A 15,272-nucleotide genomic window follows, 5' to 3' on the forward strand; every position below is an offset into this window, starting at 1 on the left:
ATTACAAAGGACCCTCAAATGGGATGGAGTGTAGGGCTCTCAGTATAGCATAATGGCCAATGGTGTACTTCTGTAGTCAGATGGCTTCAACTCTGGCTATACCTCTTATTTTGCTGTATGACCCTGGGTAAGCTATGTAACCTTTGTGAGCCTCAGTTTCCCCAGCTGTAAAATGGAGCTGCTAATAGCACTTCTTGTTTAAAATGTGGGTTTTATTATTATTCGGGTTTGATGGGGCCAATAGATCAGGAAACAACTACCACTGGATAGTTCGTTATTCACAGTCCCCAGAAGGAGAGGGCACATCGTACCACGCGGGGCCACACGGGGAAGCACCAGGGTCAGTCAGGAGGCAGAGGGAGCAGGAAGAAAATGTGGGCAAGAGCCGTTATTGTGGTTTTCTCGGGAAGGAATGGGCGAGGCAGGGTAAGCAGGCTTAGCATTGGCCAGTTTAACTAACTTCAGTGGGCTCTGGGGTCTGGGGGCTGTCCTGAGTAGGGAGGGGGAATATTGGCCCTGAGCCTGATAGAGGAGATGGAGGGATGGTGGAGGACTTCGGATTGGTTAGTTTGCATATGAAAAGCCCACTTACAGGTCAGTCCTTTACTATCTCTAGGAATTGGCTAGCCCTGGGAGGGGCAGTCCCTCCAGGGTCAGCAAGGCCCCAGATAGCAGAACATCAGAATAAAAGGCATGCTAATACACCTCCCCCATAATCATCATAAATACAAAAGGCTAAGATGAGTGTCTAGCACAGAGTGGAAACTCAATAAGTGTTATTGTTTATGATGAAGAGAACTAGAATCATCCAGCACTTTACCTGAGAACTTCCTGACCACCTAACTCAACATCCCAGCACCTGAGCATCACCACCCCTCCTTGCCCCAGAGGGATGAGAAGATGCTCACTGAGAGGCGGACCCCTAGAAATAGCTGGTTTGATACAGTCCTCTATCAGTAAAAAGGATAACTGAGTGCTTTGTGTTCTTTAAAGCAAATTTACATAAATTATCTTAGGTTAGAAGAAAGATCATTTCCTAGGATTGTTTCAGTTAGTCCCTGAGTTGGGGAATCTTCTCAGTGACTTGAGACCTATCCCCACCGTACAGCTCAGTGACACCCCGGCGTCCTCTGAACACCCCGACGCGTGCGCCATGGTCCTCACTGCCACCCACACGTCTCAGCATCACTTACGCACTGCCCAGCCCATGTCCCCATCCGTCCCCACGTGCCGCTCACTGCAGCAGGCAGTCGTTTCTTCCGTCATTACAAGGTCATGATTTATGAAACAGACGATAACATAGTCGATCTCTCTAGAATAATTCCTGCATCGAGTTGTTCTGGCATTCAGCCTCCCAGATAAACAAAAGATAAAGATAAACTGCAATTTTATCATCATTCTCATTTGGCAAGTAAGGAAACTTGGATCCAGAAGGGAAGCAACCTACCCAGTGACGTATTACTAGCATAGAAAAGAATCAGGACTTGAACCCCAGGCAGTCTGACCCTCAGATTGTTTTTTTTTTTTTTTCTTTCCACTGTTTCAAAGGAAGTTTCCTTCTTAGAAAACACAAATATAGGGCTTCCCTGGTGGCGCAGTGGTTGAGAGTCCGCCTGCTGATGCAGCGGACACGGGTTCGTGCCCCGGTCCGGGAAGATCCCACATGCTGTGGAGTGGCTGGGCCCGTGAGCCATGGCTGCTGAGCCTGCGTGTCCGGAGCCTGCGTGTCCGGAGCCTGTGCTCCACAACGGGAGAGGTCACAGCAGTGAGAGGCCCGCGTACAGCAAAAAAAAAAAAAAAAAAAAAAAAAAAAAGAAAACACAAATATAATAGAAAAAAAATCTGTCCTTTCTATCACTGAGAGGTAGCCCTTGTTAACATTTTGCTGTGTTGCTCTTATTCTCTTGTCCATCCATATATAGTGGTATTTAAAAAGCATAACATACCTTATATACAGTTTTGTGTCCTGCTTTTTTCACTTAAAATTATATTTTGAGCATTTTTTATGTCAGCAAAATTTCTTTGAAATGTTATAATAATAATAATGATAATAAATATCTTCGTTTATGGATTTACCATAATACATGTAACCAATTCTTGTTATTTTTTTAATCTTTATTGGAGTATAATTGCTTTACAATGTGATGTTAGTTTCTGCTATACAACAAAATGAATCAGCTATATGTATACATATATCCCCATATCCCCTCCCACTTGAGCCTTCCTCCCACCTTCCCTATCCCACCCCCCCTAGGTGGTCACAAAACACTGAGCTGATCTCCCTGTGCTATGCAGCTGCTTCCCACTAGCTATCTGTTTTACATCTGATAGTATATATATGTCAATGCTACTCTCTCACTGCGTCCCAGCCTCCCCCTCCCCCCATGACCTCAAGTCCGTTCTCTACATCGGCGTCTTTATTCCTGCCCTCCACTAGGTTCATCAGTACAATTTTTCTAGATTCCATATATATGTGTTAGCATACGGTATTTGTTTTTCTCTTTCTGACTTACTTCACTCTGTATGACAGACTCCAGGTCCATCCACCTCACTACAAGTAACTCAGTTTCATTCCTTTTTATGGCTGAGTAATATTTCATTGTGTATATGTGCCACATCTTCTTTATCCATTCATCTGTCGATGGACACTTAGGTTGCTTCCATGTCCTGGCTATTGTAAATAGTCCTGCAGTGAACACTGTGGTCCTGACTCTTTTTGAATTATGGTTTTCTCAGGGTATATGCCCAGTAGTGGGATTGCTGGATCATATGGTAATTCTATTTTTCATTTTTTAAGGAACCTCCATACTGTTCTCCATAGTGGCTGTATCAATTTACATTCCACCAACAGTGCAAGAAGGTTCCCTTTTCTCCACACCTTCTCCAGCATTTATTGTTTGTAGATTTTTTGATGATGGCCACTCTGACCAGTGTGAGGTGATATCTCATTGTAGTTTTGATTTGCATTTCTCTAATGATTAGTGATGTTAAGCATCCTTTCATGTGTTTGTTGGCAATCTGTATATCTTCTTTGGAGAAATGTCTGTTTAGGTCTTCTGCCCATTTTTGGATTGGGTTGTTTGTTTTTTTGATATTGAGCTGCATGAGCTGCTTGTATATTTTGGAGATTAATCCTTTGTCAGCTGCTTCGTTTGCAAATATTTTCTCCCATTCTGAGGGTTGTCTTTTTGTCTTGTCTATGGTTTCCTTTGCTGTGCAAAAGCTTTTAAGTTTCATTAGGTCCCATTTGTTTATTTTTGTTTTTATTTCCTAGGAGGTGGGTTTTATTACTCTAGGAGGTGGGTCAAAAAGGATCTTGCTGTGATTTCTGTCACAGAGTGTTATGCCTTTGTTTTCCTCTAAGGGTTTTATAGTGTCTGGCCTTACATTTAGGTCTTTAATCCATTTTGAGTTTATTTTTGTGTATGGTGTTAGGAAGTGTCAATTCTTGTTATTGAACAATTGTGTTGTTAGGAAGTGTCAATTCTTGTTATTGAACAATTGTGTTGTTAGGAAGTGTCAATTCTTGTTATTGAACAATTGTGTTATTGCTACTTTTTTCAATGTTCTATATAATGGTGTACAGAAGATCCTTGTAATTGAGTTTTTGTCTCTATCCCTTATATTCCCGTTAGAGTAGTTTCCTAAAATTACAAGCATGGGGTCAGAGATCCTAGGCACGTTATATTAGACTGTTCAGGTTCTAGCTTTTGATTCATTTTAATTCAGGCACCAGAGAAGATATCCTGGGATAAGCATGACTTCTAAGACATTGACAAAGCTTTATTTATATCTTAGGTAGCAAAACACCAACCCTGTGAGGCAGAAACTAGGGGCCCAGAGTGGTTAGCCAGCAGGCTGACTGGGTGGGTGTGTGTTGGCAAGGGGACACAGAGTTGCAAGTGACATATCACACCCTTTAACAATGTCTGCCAACAGGACAATCTGGTATGAACTCCATGCCAGAGAGTGGCCTTTCAAGACCCAACCAGCAGAGGCAATAATCTGGCAAATGGGCACAGGCATGAAACCCAACCTCAGCCAGATCGGCATGGGAAAAGAAATCTCGGTAAGTCTCAGGATAGTGCCAGGTCTGGGGCATGAGGGGAGAAGCAGACACAATTCTGGGCCTTCTTTTTCCTGCATGTTAATAAGGTTGCAGACGCTTTCCTGGAGGGTGACAAAAAAGCCTGCCCACAGACTTGTCAGGTAATGATTTGGAGCTTAGAAGGCAAAGCTTTTGAACTGTGCCTGCAGTTCAGGTTCCTACTCTCAGGGCACAGTAATACTTGGCCAGGTTTTTCCTAGCAAGGGATTACTGAGCCTAGTAGAACCAGTGAATCCCTCTTTTTCTGTGATTTTTTTAAAGACATACATTAAGATATCACTGGTATTAATGATTCTAATTTTATTTGGATCTACATAAAATTTTTAAGGCATTATCCAACTCAGAACAAGACATATGGAAACAGAGAAACCTGAGTATAAATTAGTAATCATCCTCTAAAACACATCAGGAAGAATCCTCTTTTGATCAGAAGATAGATGTGTCAGGGAAGGTGTAATTATCTGGTGTGTTTTTAAGGATTACCTGTCTCTAGATTTCCTTTCTCAAGTGAGACAATTACTAAGAGTAATTTTCCTGTCTGTGACTTTAAGGGCGCTTATAATATTAGGACATGGATAGAAGCTTCAGGATTCCCTTTTCTCCCTCCTTTTTGAGAAAAATGCCAAGAAACTCCTTGGGGAGCATTATTGATTTCAGTGTATCCCAGACCTTCTATAATAGGATTTACCTAGTTTGCTATATAGGCTTAGAAAGTGGATGAGTAAAAGGATGGATGATGCCATGGATGAGTGATGCATGGCTGGATGATAGATGAAGGATGAATACATGAACTGAGATGAATAGACAGGTGAATGGGTGGATGGATAGATGGATGGATGGATGGATGGATGGATGGATGGATGGATGGATGATGGAGGAATCTGGCAGTGAAACAAATGGGTAGACAAACAGACAAATCCAATGAGATGTCAGGAAGTTACTAGTTACATTAAATCACCATGTCGGTTTCTTTTAGGACATTCTTCTCTTCTGCTGGGCCTTTGAACAAGAAGAGAGACCTACCTTTACCAAGCTCATGGACATGCTGGAGAAACTGCCAAAGCGAAATCGCCGCCTGTCTCACCCTGGACATTTCTGGAAGTCTGCAGAGTAAGTGTTCCCCCTTAGCATCTCTCCCCACTGCCCTGTCCTCTGGCCTTTGTCACCTTTTTGCTCCCCTCCCCAGCTCCTCTGCCAACCATCTCCTTTCCGTGTACCCACCTCCGTCCCCAGCGTACCACCCTTCCCCACCGTGTTTCTGTTCAGGGGAATCTCCTCTGCAATTTGGGTCCTAGAGGCTGCCATACAGGGCCTGGATCCCTGTGGCTACCATGGCTGCCTCATTGCCTGTTTCTTCCTGATGAAGGTTTATGCCCCAGTAAGTCTGAGCATCACATGGTGAGGTGGTACCCTGAACCCGCCAAGCCCTTCATGTCAGCTATTCATCAAAGTAGAAGAGTCCTGGGGTGTACCTATTTCACGGACGATAGACGGGCAAGGTGTCTGTGTCCTATTCCTGTACCCACGGCAGACATGACTAATCTGTCACAGCGCATCTGCCATCTCTCAGTGGTACTCATCAGCAGTTATTTAGAATCAGTGCATGGATGCCTTTCCTGGCCATTCCAGATTTACCCAGCCTCCTTCTTTTACACATGGAGAAACCATGGCCCAGAGACATTCAGCAACTCACCCACATCTGCATGGGGTGTTGGTGACAAAGCTGGGAACACGGGTCAGGTCCCAACTCCCTAGTCTAGAGTTGGCTGTCCCCACAACATCAGCCCCTCTAGATTCCTCACTCACACTCATCCGGCTTTGAGATGGTCACTCTGCTGCTGTGGTCCTTTCAGAAACCACCTGGGTCGGCAGTGGATTGGGGGAGGGCTTGGCTACAGTAGGCCCAGGATCTGGGTCCTGTCTAGGGCTTTGTAATCTGCACAGGGGACCAACCAAGAGGTCTCAGCTGCAGCTGGCACGTTCCCAGGAGGAGAGCAGCTAACTCGAAACTCGCCTCTGGGATCTTGGGTTTGCCCCTCCATGGCTCACATCAGAGGAGCTGGCATTTCTAGAATCCCAGTGTGGCTTAGCACGTGGTGAGCTGGAGGCAAGGCTGGGGCAAGCCTGCGTTCCAAAGCGGTGCATCTCAAAGTTTAATATGCATTCATATCACCTAGGGACTTTGTTAGAATGCGGATTCTCATTCTGTATGTCTGGGGTGGAGCCCAAGATCTTGCATTTCCAAGGTGATGCCGACGCTGCTGGTCCACGGACCACCCTTTGGACCTGTGTTGTCCCAAAACAGCCACATACCACATGGGGCTATTGAACACTTGAAGGGAGTGAGTCTAGATTGAGACGTGCTTTGAGTATAAAATCTGCACTAAATTTCAGAGACTCAGGAGAAAGGAAATAATGGTTAATCCCTCCTCTCCAGCCCCTAATCTTTCATCTACGTTCTGTCTGTATGAATTTACCTGTTCTTGATGCTCCATATAAGTGGCCGCATACAATGTTTATCCTTTTGTGTTTGGCTTCTTGTACTCAGCATGTTTTCAAGTTTCATCCACGTGTAGCATATATTATTAGACCCTCATTCCTTTTTATGGCTGAGTGATATTCCATTGTAAGTCTATACCACGTTTTGTTTGCTCATTAATCTGTTGACGGACACTTGGTTTGTTTGCACCTTTTGGCTATTGTGAATAGTGTTGCTGTGAACATTGGTGTATAAGTATCTGTTCAAGTCCCTGCTTCCAGTTCTTTTTTTCATCACCACGACCACCAGCACGACCTCCATCATCTGGGCACCACTTATTAAACACGTGTGTGATAGGTGCCGTGTCAAGCATTCTGTCTGCATTATCTCACTGAATCCTCAGGGCCCCCCTAAGAGGTAGTCTGGTACCCCCAGAGGAGGCACAGAGAGGTTAAGTGCCTATTCACAGGTCACACAGCTAGTAAGGAGCAGAACAAATATTGGAACCCAGATTGGTCTGGACCCTAAATCCATGATCTTGACCCCTCCACTCTGCTGCCTTCTAGGCAAAGACTGCCTGTCTTTCTAGAACCATCCTGGGAGAGTGGGCATAAATTCTGCCCCTGACAGCCCAGATCCTGGCTCAGTGGTAGTCAGCAAAGCCTCCACCCACAGCTGGAGTCTATGGTGTGGGTCTTTTCTCACCTCCGCTTCCTTTATCTCCATCCCTTACTGAGCATTCTCAGCAACTCCACATGGCACACGGACTGGTGTTCCGGTCCCACGTGGCCTCAACGCAGCTCACAGCTGGGTGACCATCCTAGTCCAGAAGCTACATGCTCCAGTGAGAAGAGCCTGCTGCTGCCTGTGCACCCTTGGGCAAAACACCTAACCTCTCTGAGCCTCATCTGTAAAAACGGTGTAATGTGCCTTTCTTGCAGGCTATCCTCAGGTTTAAACGAGATCAGGTATGTGAGGTGCTTGGCATGGAACCCAGCACGTAGTAGGACCTCCACCTTTTCTTGTGGAGGGCGGGAACAGCTCATCTCAGACCACCTGACCTCCGAGAGGGCACTAATTCACAAAAGATGGCGTTATCGTACCCATGTGACCTCTTGCCACTCTCTCCCTTCTCTCCGTGCTCCAGGCTGTGACCACTGGACAAAGGGACAGCGCTCAGCTGCCTCAGCTCCCAAGCCACCTCTCCTCCCCTGCTCTGCCCTCTGCCAGCTCAGGAGGCCAGAGGCTCACCATCAGAGGGTACCGACCCCGGCCAGCCTGGGAGCGCTGCACAACTGAGCCCGGCAGCTTCCCCGCACCCCAGACCCACGCCTTCGCTCGGGCAGGGGTGGGGACCCCCGAGCCAGGACTTCATGGGACCAGCCAGGGAGATGCGGAGTTGATCAGTGAGGCCCAGGGGACGGTGTAGACAAGAGAACTTTGGGCTGGATGTGGAGCCCCTGGGCCGTGGAGGCTAGGGCAGGGGTCCCACGCGGGCAGGCTCACAGGACCGGCCTGTGTGTGCGTGTGTGTCTACGTGCGCAACACCGTCCGCTCTCGATTTCCCTGATGACGGGAGTCAGGCTGCCCCAGGTCCGGGGCTGACCGCCCATCAGCTGTTTCAGTGTCTGCGTGGTGGGTTCCAGCTGCACTCTCTGGAAAGACGGGACAGGGATGCAGAGCTGAGCGCGCGCTTAGTGGAGGCTATGGTGCCGAGATCTGGGCGGGAGGCTCAGCTGTTCCTGTGCAAACATCTGTTCTCGGAGGCCCCCCCACCCCAAGCCTGTCAAGGTTTGGGCACCTCTGCGTATCGCTCTGAAGTGCATGTCTTCTGCGCTCTGGGTCTCTCTGGGCTACGCTTCGCCGTTTCCGCTGCCCTCTCCTGTTCTGTGACAGCCTCGTCCCCTTTCTTCCTCACTGCCCCCCACTTGCATTTGGAAAGCACAGTGGCTCCCTGGCCAAGATGACTTCAGGGGGCTCCTTCCAGCTCACCTTCATCCATGATGCCCCCCTGAAGTCTGAGCCTTGGGAACTGGGGTTCTGGGAGGGGAAAGTTCTAGAACATTCTTTTTCCCTCCCTCTGCCCTGGCACTTACACCAGCTAAGTTTATCCACCACCATGATGGAGTTGGGTCATTGGGTTAGGTGTGTGTGTTGGGTTACAGGGCGTGTGCACGGCATCTTGTTTGCAAATGACCCCTCCCCCACTCCTGCTGCTTCACCCTTAAAAAGTCCACCTGGGGAGGCGAGGAGGGCCGCTGTTTGTCGGGGTTCTGCATTTTCAGCTTCAGCCGGTGCCGCACCGCAGAGCGGCTTCCCCACTCGACGCCTCTGCACGCCCAGCGCCCCTGCCTTCCATCCCTCAGCCTCGCTCCCCACCTGGCCCAGCTGCTCTTGCTATAACCACACCAGGACCCAGCGTTCTACGTGGAGGTCGCTGGGAGCAAGTCAGGTGCAGAATGATGGGGAGAGCCTCTGTCTTACGTTCCTTACCTTACAAGGGAATGTCTTACGTTCCCCAGACCCTGGACCCCATTCACCTGACCAGGCATCTGAGGGAAATCTGCCCCCCAGCAGGGCGCTAGCAGGACAGCTGGGCATTAGGCAGGAGGCCCAGGCTCTGCCCACAGTCCCGCCATACTTCTTGGACACTGCCCAGCCTTGCTTGCTTCTGGTCGCCACCTCATCTAGATGCCTCCCTCAATGAGAGGGGACCTCTGCCTTCAGAAACCCACCTGGGCTCAGACTCAACGTCCAACCAGAGATATGGGGATCTTCCCCACTTTGGTTCACACTCTGGGGGCCAAGCCTGCTTCCAAACTTGGAAAAATGATGAGACCGGTCATGCTTCCCGAGACCCTGGCTGAGGGAAACCCCAAAAGGCCTTCCTGGTTACTTTCCCAGTGCTCCCACCTGCCTGGGACCAGAGGCTCCAGGCCCCCACGTGGGCCATTCCTAAACATTCCTCTTCTGGGGCATCTGTCACTGGGGCCCTCAGCCCGTCATTTGCGTGTCTGGAGGTGTTGACACGTGTTTGCACAAGCCCCAGCTGCTTTGCTGTCGCTGCGGGCAGCTCTTGTCAGCGGCCGCCGCCCTGTTAAGGCAGGTCACCCAGTGGACCCACCCCAGGCCTGAGCCAGGGCCTCCTGAGGGTCTCACATCTCTTTAGCCCAATCAGACTTCTTGGGTCCCTGGACCCCAGTCTTTATCATGGACCTCTGTGCAGGGGGGGACTGAGCAAGGAGAGGAGCGGCCAAGGTCACCCTGAAGCTGCAGCCCACTCCCTCTTGCCTCCGTTGTTTCCAGAATCAACTAACAGGGCCACCCAGAGCCTTTGGCGGGGCCCAGCAGCATCGCCACAGGCTGATTTTTCCATTCGTTCACAAGCACCAGCTTGAGATTAGGGGCGGAGCCTGAGGGACCCAGGGAGAAACCCCAGCTTGCCCTGCGCCTTTGGAGTTTCTCTGCCTGCAGAACAGGGTCCCAGGTCACCTGCTCTCGCCTTGCTGTCTCCCTCTTTTCCCAGGTCTTTACTTTGTTCCCTCCTTCCTCAGTCTCCGCCGAAGCCAGCCCAGCCCAGCCCCGCACCGCCCTCCAGCTGCACCACCCTGAATTGTTTAGAAGCCAGCTTTTATTTGCAGACATTTTGATCCAGAAGGAACCATTTCCCTGCTGACCTCAGTCATTATTCACTGAAGCAGTGGGAGGAGGTCATGTTCATTCATCTTTTGCAAGGGGAAAAAGAAAGGTAGTGTGTATATTTACACCATAGTTGCCAGCCCACCATTGGGCTCATTCTGTAGAATCCACAGCACAGATTGTGTGCACACATCCAATCACAGCTGTGTGCAGGTGCCCGGCGCCCAGCAGTGAGTTGCCTCTGTCTCCGCCCTGCTTTCAGCAAACCCTTAGGTACACAGGCTTCCCAAATGGACCAGTCCACAAGGTAAAGATTCACTAGGAAGCCTTGACCTTGCCTCCTTTCAAAGGCATGTGGATTTGCACACTGAATTCCCACCAACTCTTCCTGGTCACAGGTCTTTCATAAAATGGGGAGTCCCCTTGCAGGGGGACCTTATGTGGGGACATCTCCACACGTCACCATCCCCAGAGTGAACTGGAAATCAAAGTCTCCACTTAATGTTTCGGCGTCGTTTTCCCTTTACTGGTCAAAAAGAAGAATCTTGTCTTGCCGTGGAGTCCTCCTTTATTTCTACCTTGGATTCTGCGTCATTAGAAGCCCTGGATTGATCTCTGGAGACTAGACTCCTGTATCTGGGAAACCCTGGTCCGCCACCTTTCCACCTTCCAACCCATGTGCACACATCCCGTCCCACTCCTCACCTCCCACAGTTCTTGTCCTCACCTGTGACTGATCGTCTAAGGAACAGGAAGGAAGTGATACACACTGAGGCCCAATCACTATGTTTAAAAATCTCGACTTAGGGTTGGCACGTTATGCCCCAGGGGCTATATCCAGCCCACCAAGTGGTTTTTACAATGTTTAATTGGGGAAAAAACAGAAGAGCTCATGATACGTGAAAACTCTACGAAATTCAAATAACAATGTCAATAAACAAATGTTGGTTCACAGCCACACCCACTCATTTACATACAGGCCATGGTTTCATTTGTGCCGCAACAGAGTTGGCTACTTGTAACGGAGACAGGGTGGCCCTTCAAGCTGAGAATATTTTCAGTCTTGCCCTCTACTGAAGACTTTTGCCGACCTCTGATCTAGGCGACTGTCAGAAGGAAGAAAAAAACAGTTTGCACATGGTTCCCAGAGGAGGAACAGTAACCCAGGGGGAGGGAGTTACAGGGGCCGAGAACGAGTTCCAGCAGGGGAAGAACTTTCTAACGGCTTGCCTTGGAAGGTAGAAAGCTCCCCGTCCTGGGAGAGGCGTGAGCCGACGTTGAGACCCCTTGGTGTGCAGGACCTGGAGGGAATTTGGGCCTCAGAGTTTGTAAGAGTCTAATCTGCTCAGGCTGCCGTAAGGAAACACCACAGTCTGGGGTGGGGGGGGGAGTGTTGGGGGTCTTCAACAACAGAAATGTATTGACTCACAGTTCTAGAGACTGGGAGTCCAAGATCAAGGTGTCAGGGTTGGTTTCTTCTGAGGCCCCCTCCTTGGCTTGCAGACAGTCAACCTCTCACTGCGTCTTCAGGTGGCCTTTCCTTGGTTGCACACATGCCTGGTGTGTCTCTTCTTATAAAGACACCAGTGATATCGAATTATGGTCCTGCCCTTATGACCTAATTTGACCTTAATTACCTCTTTAAGGGCCCATCTCCAGATACAGCCACATTGGAGGTTAGGGCTTCAACATATGAATGGCAGGGGTCTGGGGAGGTGCACAATTCAGGCCATAACAAGGACCCTTGGGATTTCAGAGACTGATTTCAGGGGCTTTTGAGGCAAAACTCCCGTCCCTGGCTGGCTAGTTCTCAGCCTTGGGTCCCTAAACTTGCCCTCCCTGTCCTCATCCCTTGCCAGCCTTCTTTTGACCCAGAAATCCCCTGAGGGCTGGTCTTGCTTCAGATATGCCACCAATGCACTCAAGCCCCCCTCCCCCTCTGCACTAGTCGGCTAGGGCTGCCGTAGCAAAGTACCACAAACAACATTGATGCTCTCACGCTTCTGAAGCCTAGAAGTCTAGAATCAAGGTGTTGGCAGGACCAAGTTTCCCCTGGCACCCGTAAGGGAGTCCTTCCTGGCTGCCCGCCGCTTTACTTCTGGCAGTTTTCTGGCAATCTCAGGCATTCCTTGGCTTGCAGATGCATCTCTCCCATCTCTGCCTCTGTCATCACACAGCCTTCTCCTTCTGTGTGTCTGTCTTCTCATGGCCATCTTCTCATTAGGACACCAGTCATAATGGATTAGGGGCCCATCCTACTCCAGTTGAACTTTATCTTAACCAGTGCATCTGTAATGACCCTATTTCCAGATAAGGTCGCATTCTGAGGTACTATGGGTTAGAATTTGAATGTATCTTTGTTTTGGCGGGAGCGGGGAGCTCAGTTCAACCCTTGACGTCCTCTAAGGAGCTTTGTCTTGTGCCTTGGCTGGTCACCTTGGTTCCTCCGTGGCAGATCCCCTGGGAGATTGGTTCCCCAGACCCCTGGGCTACGAGGGTCAGCCCATTGCTGCCGTTCTTGTCAATCATGCGCCCTGACCCACACCTCCGTCCCTGGGGTCCAGTAGTCCCAGATTTCATCTCCATGGATGAGGGTGGGCGGTTCATCTGTAGCAGGACAGTCGCTTGACCATTGAATGAATGTGCTTCAGCCCAGTCTGAAAGGGTTGGTGACACGATGCTTGCTTTTATTTATATTCTCACTCAGTGGCAAAGGAACAGACCTTGGTGAGTCGCGCTTTTGCTGTGTCCCCTTTTGGCTTTGCCTGTGAAGTGAGGAAGGTTTTGAGCAGGCTCAGGGTGATGCTCTCCCTGGCCCCCAGCCCAGCCCTCACCCATAAGGTAATAGTCCTGACCTCGGAGAGGGATGAGATGCAGCATATGTCAGCCTGGACCTGGGAATGTGGGAACCCCGTGTCTGGAAGGTTCTTCCTGACTCTCCCGAGGGCATGCCTCGGCGGCCTCATTCCTCTCCTGTCACTGACTCCCCTCTCAAGAGCATACTGTCCACGCCCATCCTGTTAACCAACTGAGACAGAAGGTTGGTGGGAGATCTTCAGTCTCCCCGACGTCCTCAATTTACCTATGCGCCAGCACCGAGCGTAGTGCCTGGCACGTAGTAGGTCCTCGATAAATGTTTGCAGGATGCCGGGGCGGAGGGTTGCTGGGTCAGAGTGAGGCCCTGGCACGGGGGGTCAGACATCCTTCCCTGCAGCCAGGGGGCTCCACTGGCAGGGCTGGGCAGTAATGGGATTCCCACATCCGGGCCCTGTGTTGTGGCTCCCATGTCACTCCAAATGAATTTGCCAGATTCAACGGTTGTGACTTATAAAGAGGCCCATTGGGACAGGTGTCCCAGGGTGCCTAGGCCCTGGGAGGCGGAGTAATGTTGCATCTCTAACAGCCACTCTTCAATGAGCACTTACTATGTGCCAGGCCAACTGAATCCCCATGACTGGACGGCCCTGGGAAGTAGGTACCATTATCCGCATTTCACAGGTGAAGAAACTGTGGGAAGGAGACGTAAACCAGCCTGTGCAGTGGTAGAGCCAACATTTTAAATGTGATTCTTTGGGCTCGTTCGTTCCCAGGAACCCACCTCCATCTTGAGTGGTATATGCCCAGCTGCCCATCGGGATGTTACAGTCCACACCTGTGCTGTTATCTGTAGCTCATAACCAGGAAAGAGGGAGGATGCAGGGGAGGGTGGGGACCCTCGTGGGAGTTTGCACGGAAGCTCCCACTTACGGTCCCAGACTGACAGGCTGCCAGGAGCTGCCTGTTTCCAGGAAATGGGCATCTGGGTTGGTAAAGCTACTCCTGGCTTCCTCCAGCACCCCTGCGCCGAGCAGCCTGTACCGTCTGCTGAGCCCTCTCCCTCTCCTGTACTCAACATTTAACTGTGGGCCTCTGCCCCAGGAGGCTCACCAGCGGGTCCTCCTCCCTCTCAGTGGTCACACTGACCGCTGGGATCCTACTTCCCCTTTTCCTAACACCAAGAATATGAAGGATTTCTCATCATGGGGTGAGATGGCTGCTGTCCCTCTATTGAGGACCAAGCTGGAGGAAATGGGCTTTGCCCGGAGCTTGCCTGATCCAGGTTGACCCTGGATCAACACAGTTTACCAGTTTGTTGCATAGACCTTTAATTCCATAGCAGACGAGATGGACGTTGCATTATTGGAAGGGTTCTGGGGCAAATAAGCATCGGAAATGCTCAGGCAGAACAAGGTTGAACTTAATTCTCGATTGCAGGACTTACCAGAGCTTTTAAGACACTACCATGTAGTTAAACCTGTAAAAGGCCAACAGCAGGCTGCTCTTCCTAAGCTTCCTCAGGCTGGTTTCTGAATCCCCTACAAGATGAACCTCTGTGAATTCAACTCAATATCTTACACGGTATTCTGAGAGCAAGTGCCAGCCCACAGAAGAGAACAGCTGACCCCCAGCATTTACCCACCACCTGCTAGGAGCCAGGACAGGTAGATCGACCCCGTCCAGCCCCACCTCCCCTGGAGGCTGGCTCTGTGAGCAATGAACCTAGAAGCAGAACAAGATGCATTAGGCAGAGAGGTGTGGCTGGGGGGTGACCATTGGCTGCTCCTGAGCCCCAGAAAACTTGAACCTTGCCCCTGCCACCTCACATTCCCTACCCAGGCCTGCTGAAGGAAGACCACCGTTCTGTGCATGAGGACAGTGGTTCCATGCACAAGGATGCCACAAAGGAAAATTCTAGCTGATCGTGTCTTCCGATGGAGGGGTTAAATGTGCTGTGTGTCGGTGACTTCCCCAACATAACCATGGTTCAGAGACTAACAGGACCTCATGCCCTCATAGGGGCCAGCTAGGTCTTGACCTGAATTTTTATCTTCAGCCAGGTCATTGCAGTGAAGATCTAGAATGATCTACATTTAGAAGATCTAGAAGGATGACCTAGTCCAAGGAGTACAATATGTGACATTTCCGCTACCACTGCCCCTCCTGTACTCTTGGCAGACATTGCTAATCAATCACAGCATGCCTTGCTACTTCACGTGGATGCGAGTA

At 49.9% G+C, this 15,272-nt stretch overlaps 1 protein-coding gene across 1 annotated transcript in view; it reads left to right on the forward strand.

The window, feature by feature from the left end:
* KSR2 (kinase suppressor of ras 2) overlaps window positions 1–5,285 on the forward strand; it is a gene marked incomplete at its 5' end in the record, with an annotated part of 403,988 nt that extends 398,703 nt beyond the window's left edge. The window contains 2 exons of the mRNA XM_082640816.1: window positions 3,940–4,069; window positions 5,085–5,285. Coding sequence (XP_082496942.1) covers window positions 3,940–4,069; window positions 5,085–5,222 — 268 coding nt within the window. The 3' untranslated portion in view covers window positions 5,223–5,285. The remainder of the gene's footprint in view (window positions 1–3,939; window positions 4,070–5,084) is intronic.
* Between the last annotated feature and the right edge of the window lie 9,987 nt (window positions 5,286–15,272).

The sequence above is a fragment of the Mesoplodon mirus genome, assembly GCF_964341445.2.
Source record: "Mesoplodon mirus genome assembly, chromosome: 13".
Classification (NCBI taxonomy): Eukaryota; Metazoa; Chordata; class Mammalia; order Artiodactyla; family Ziphiidae; genus Mesoplodon; species Mesoplodon mirus.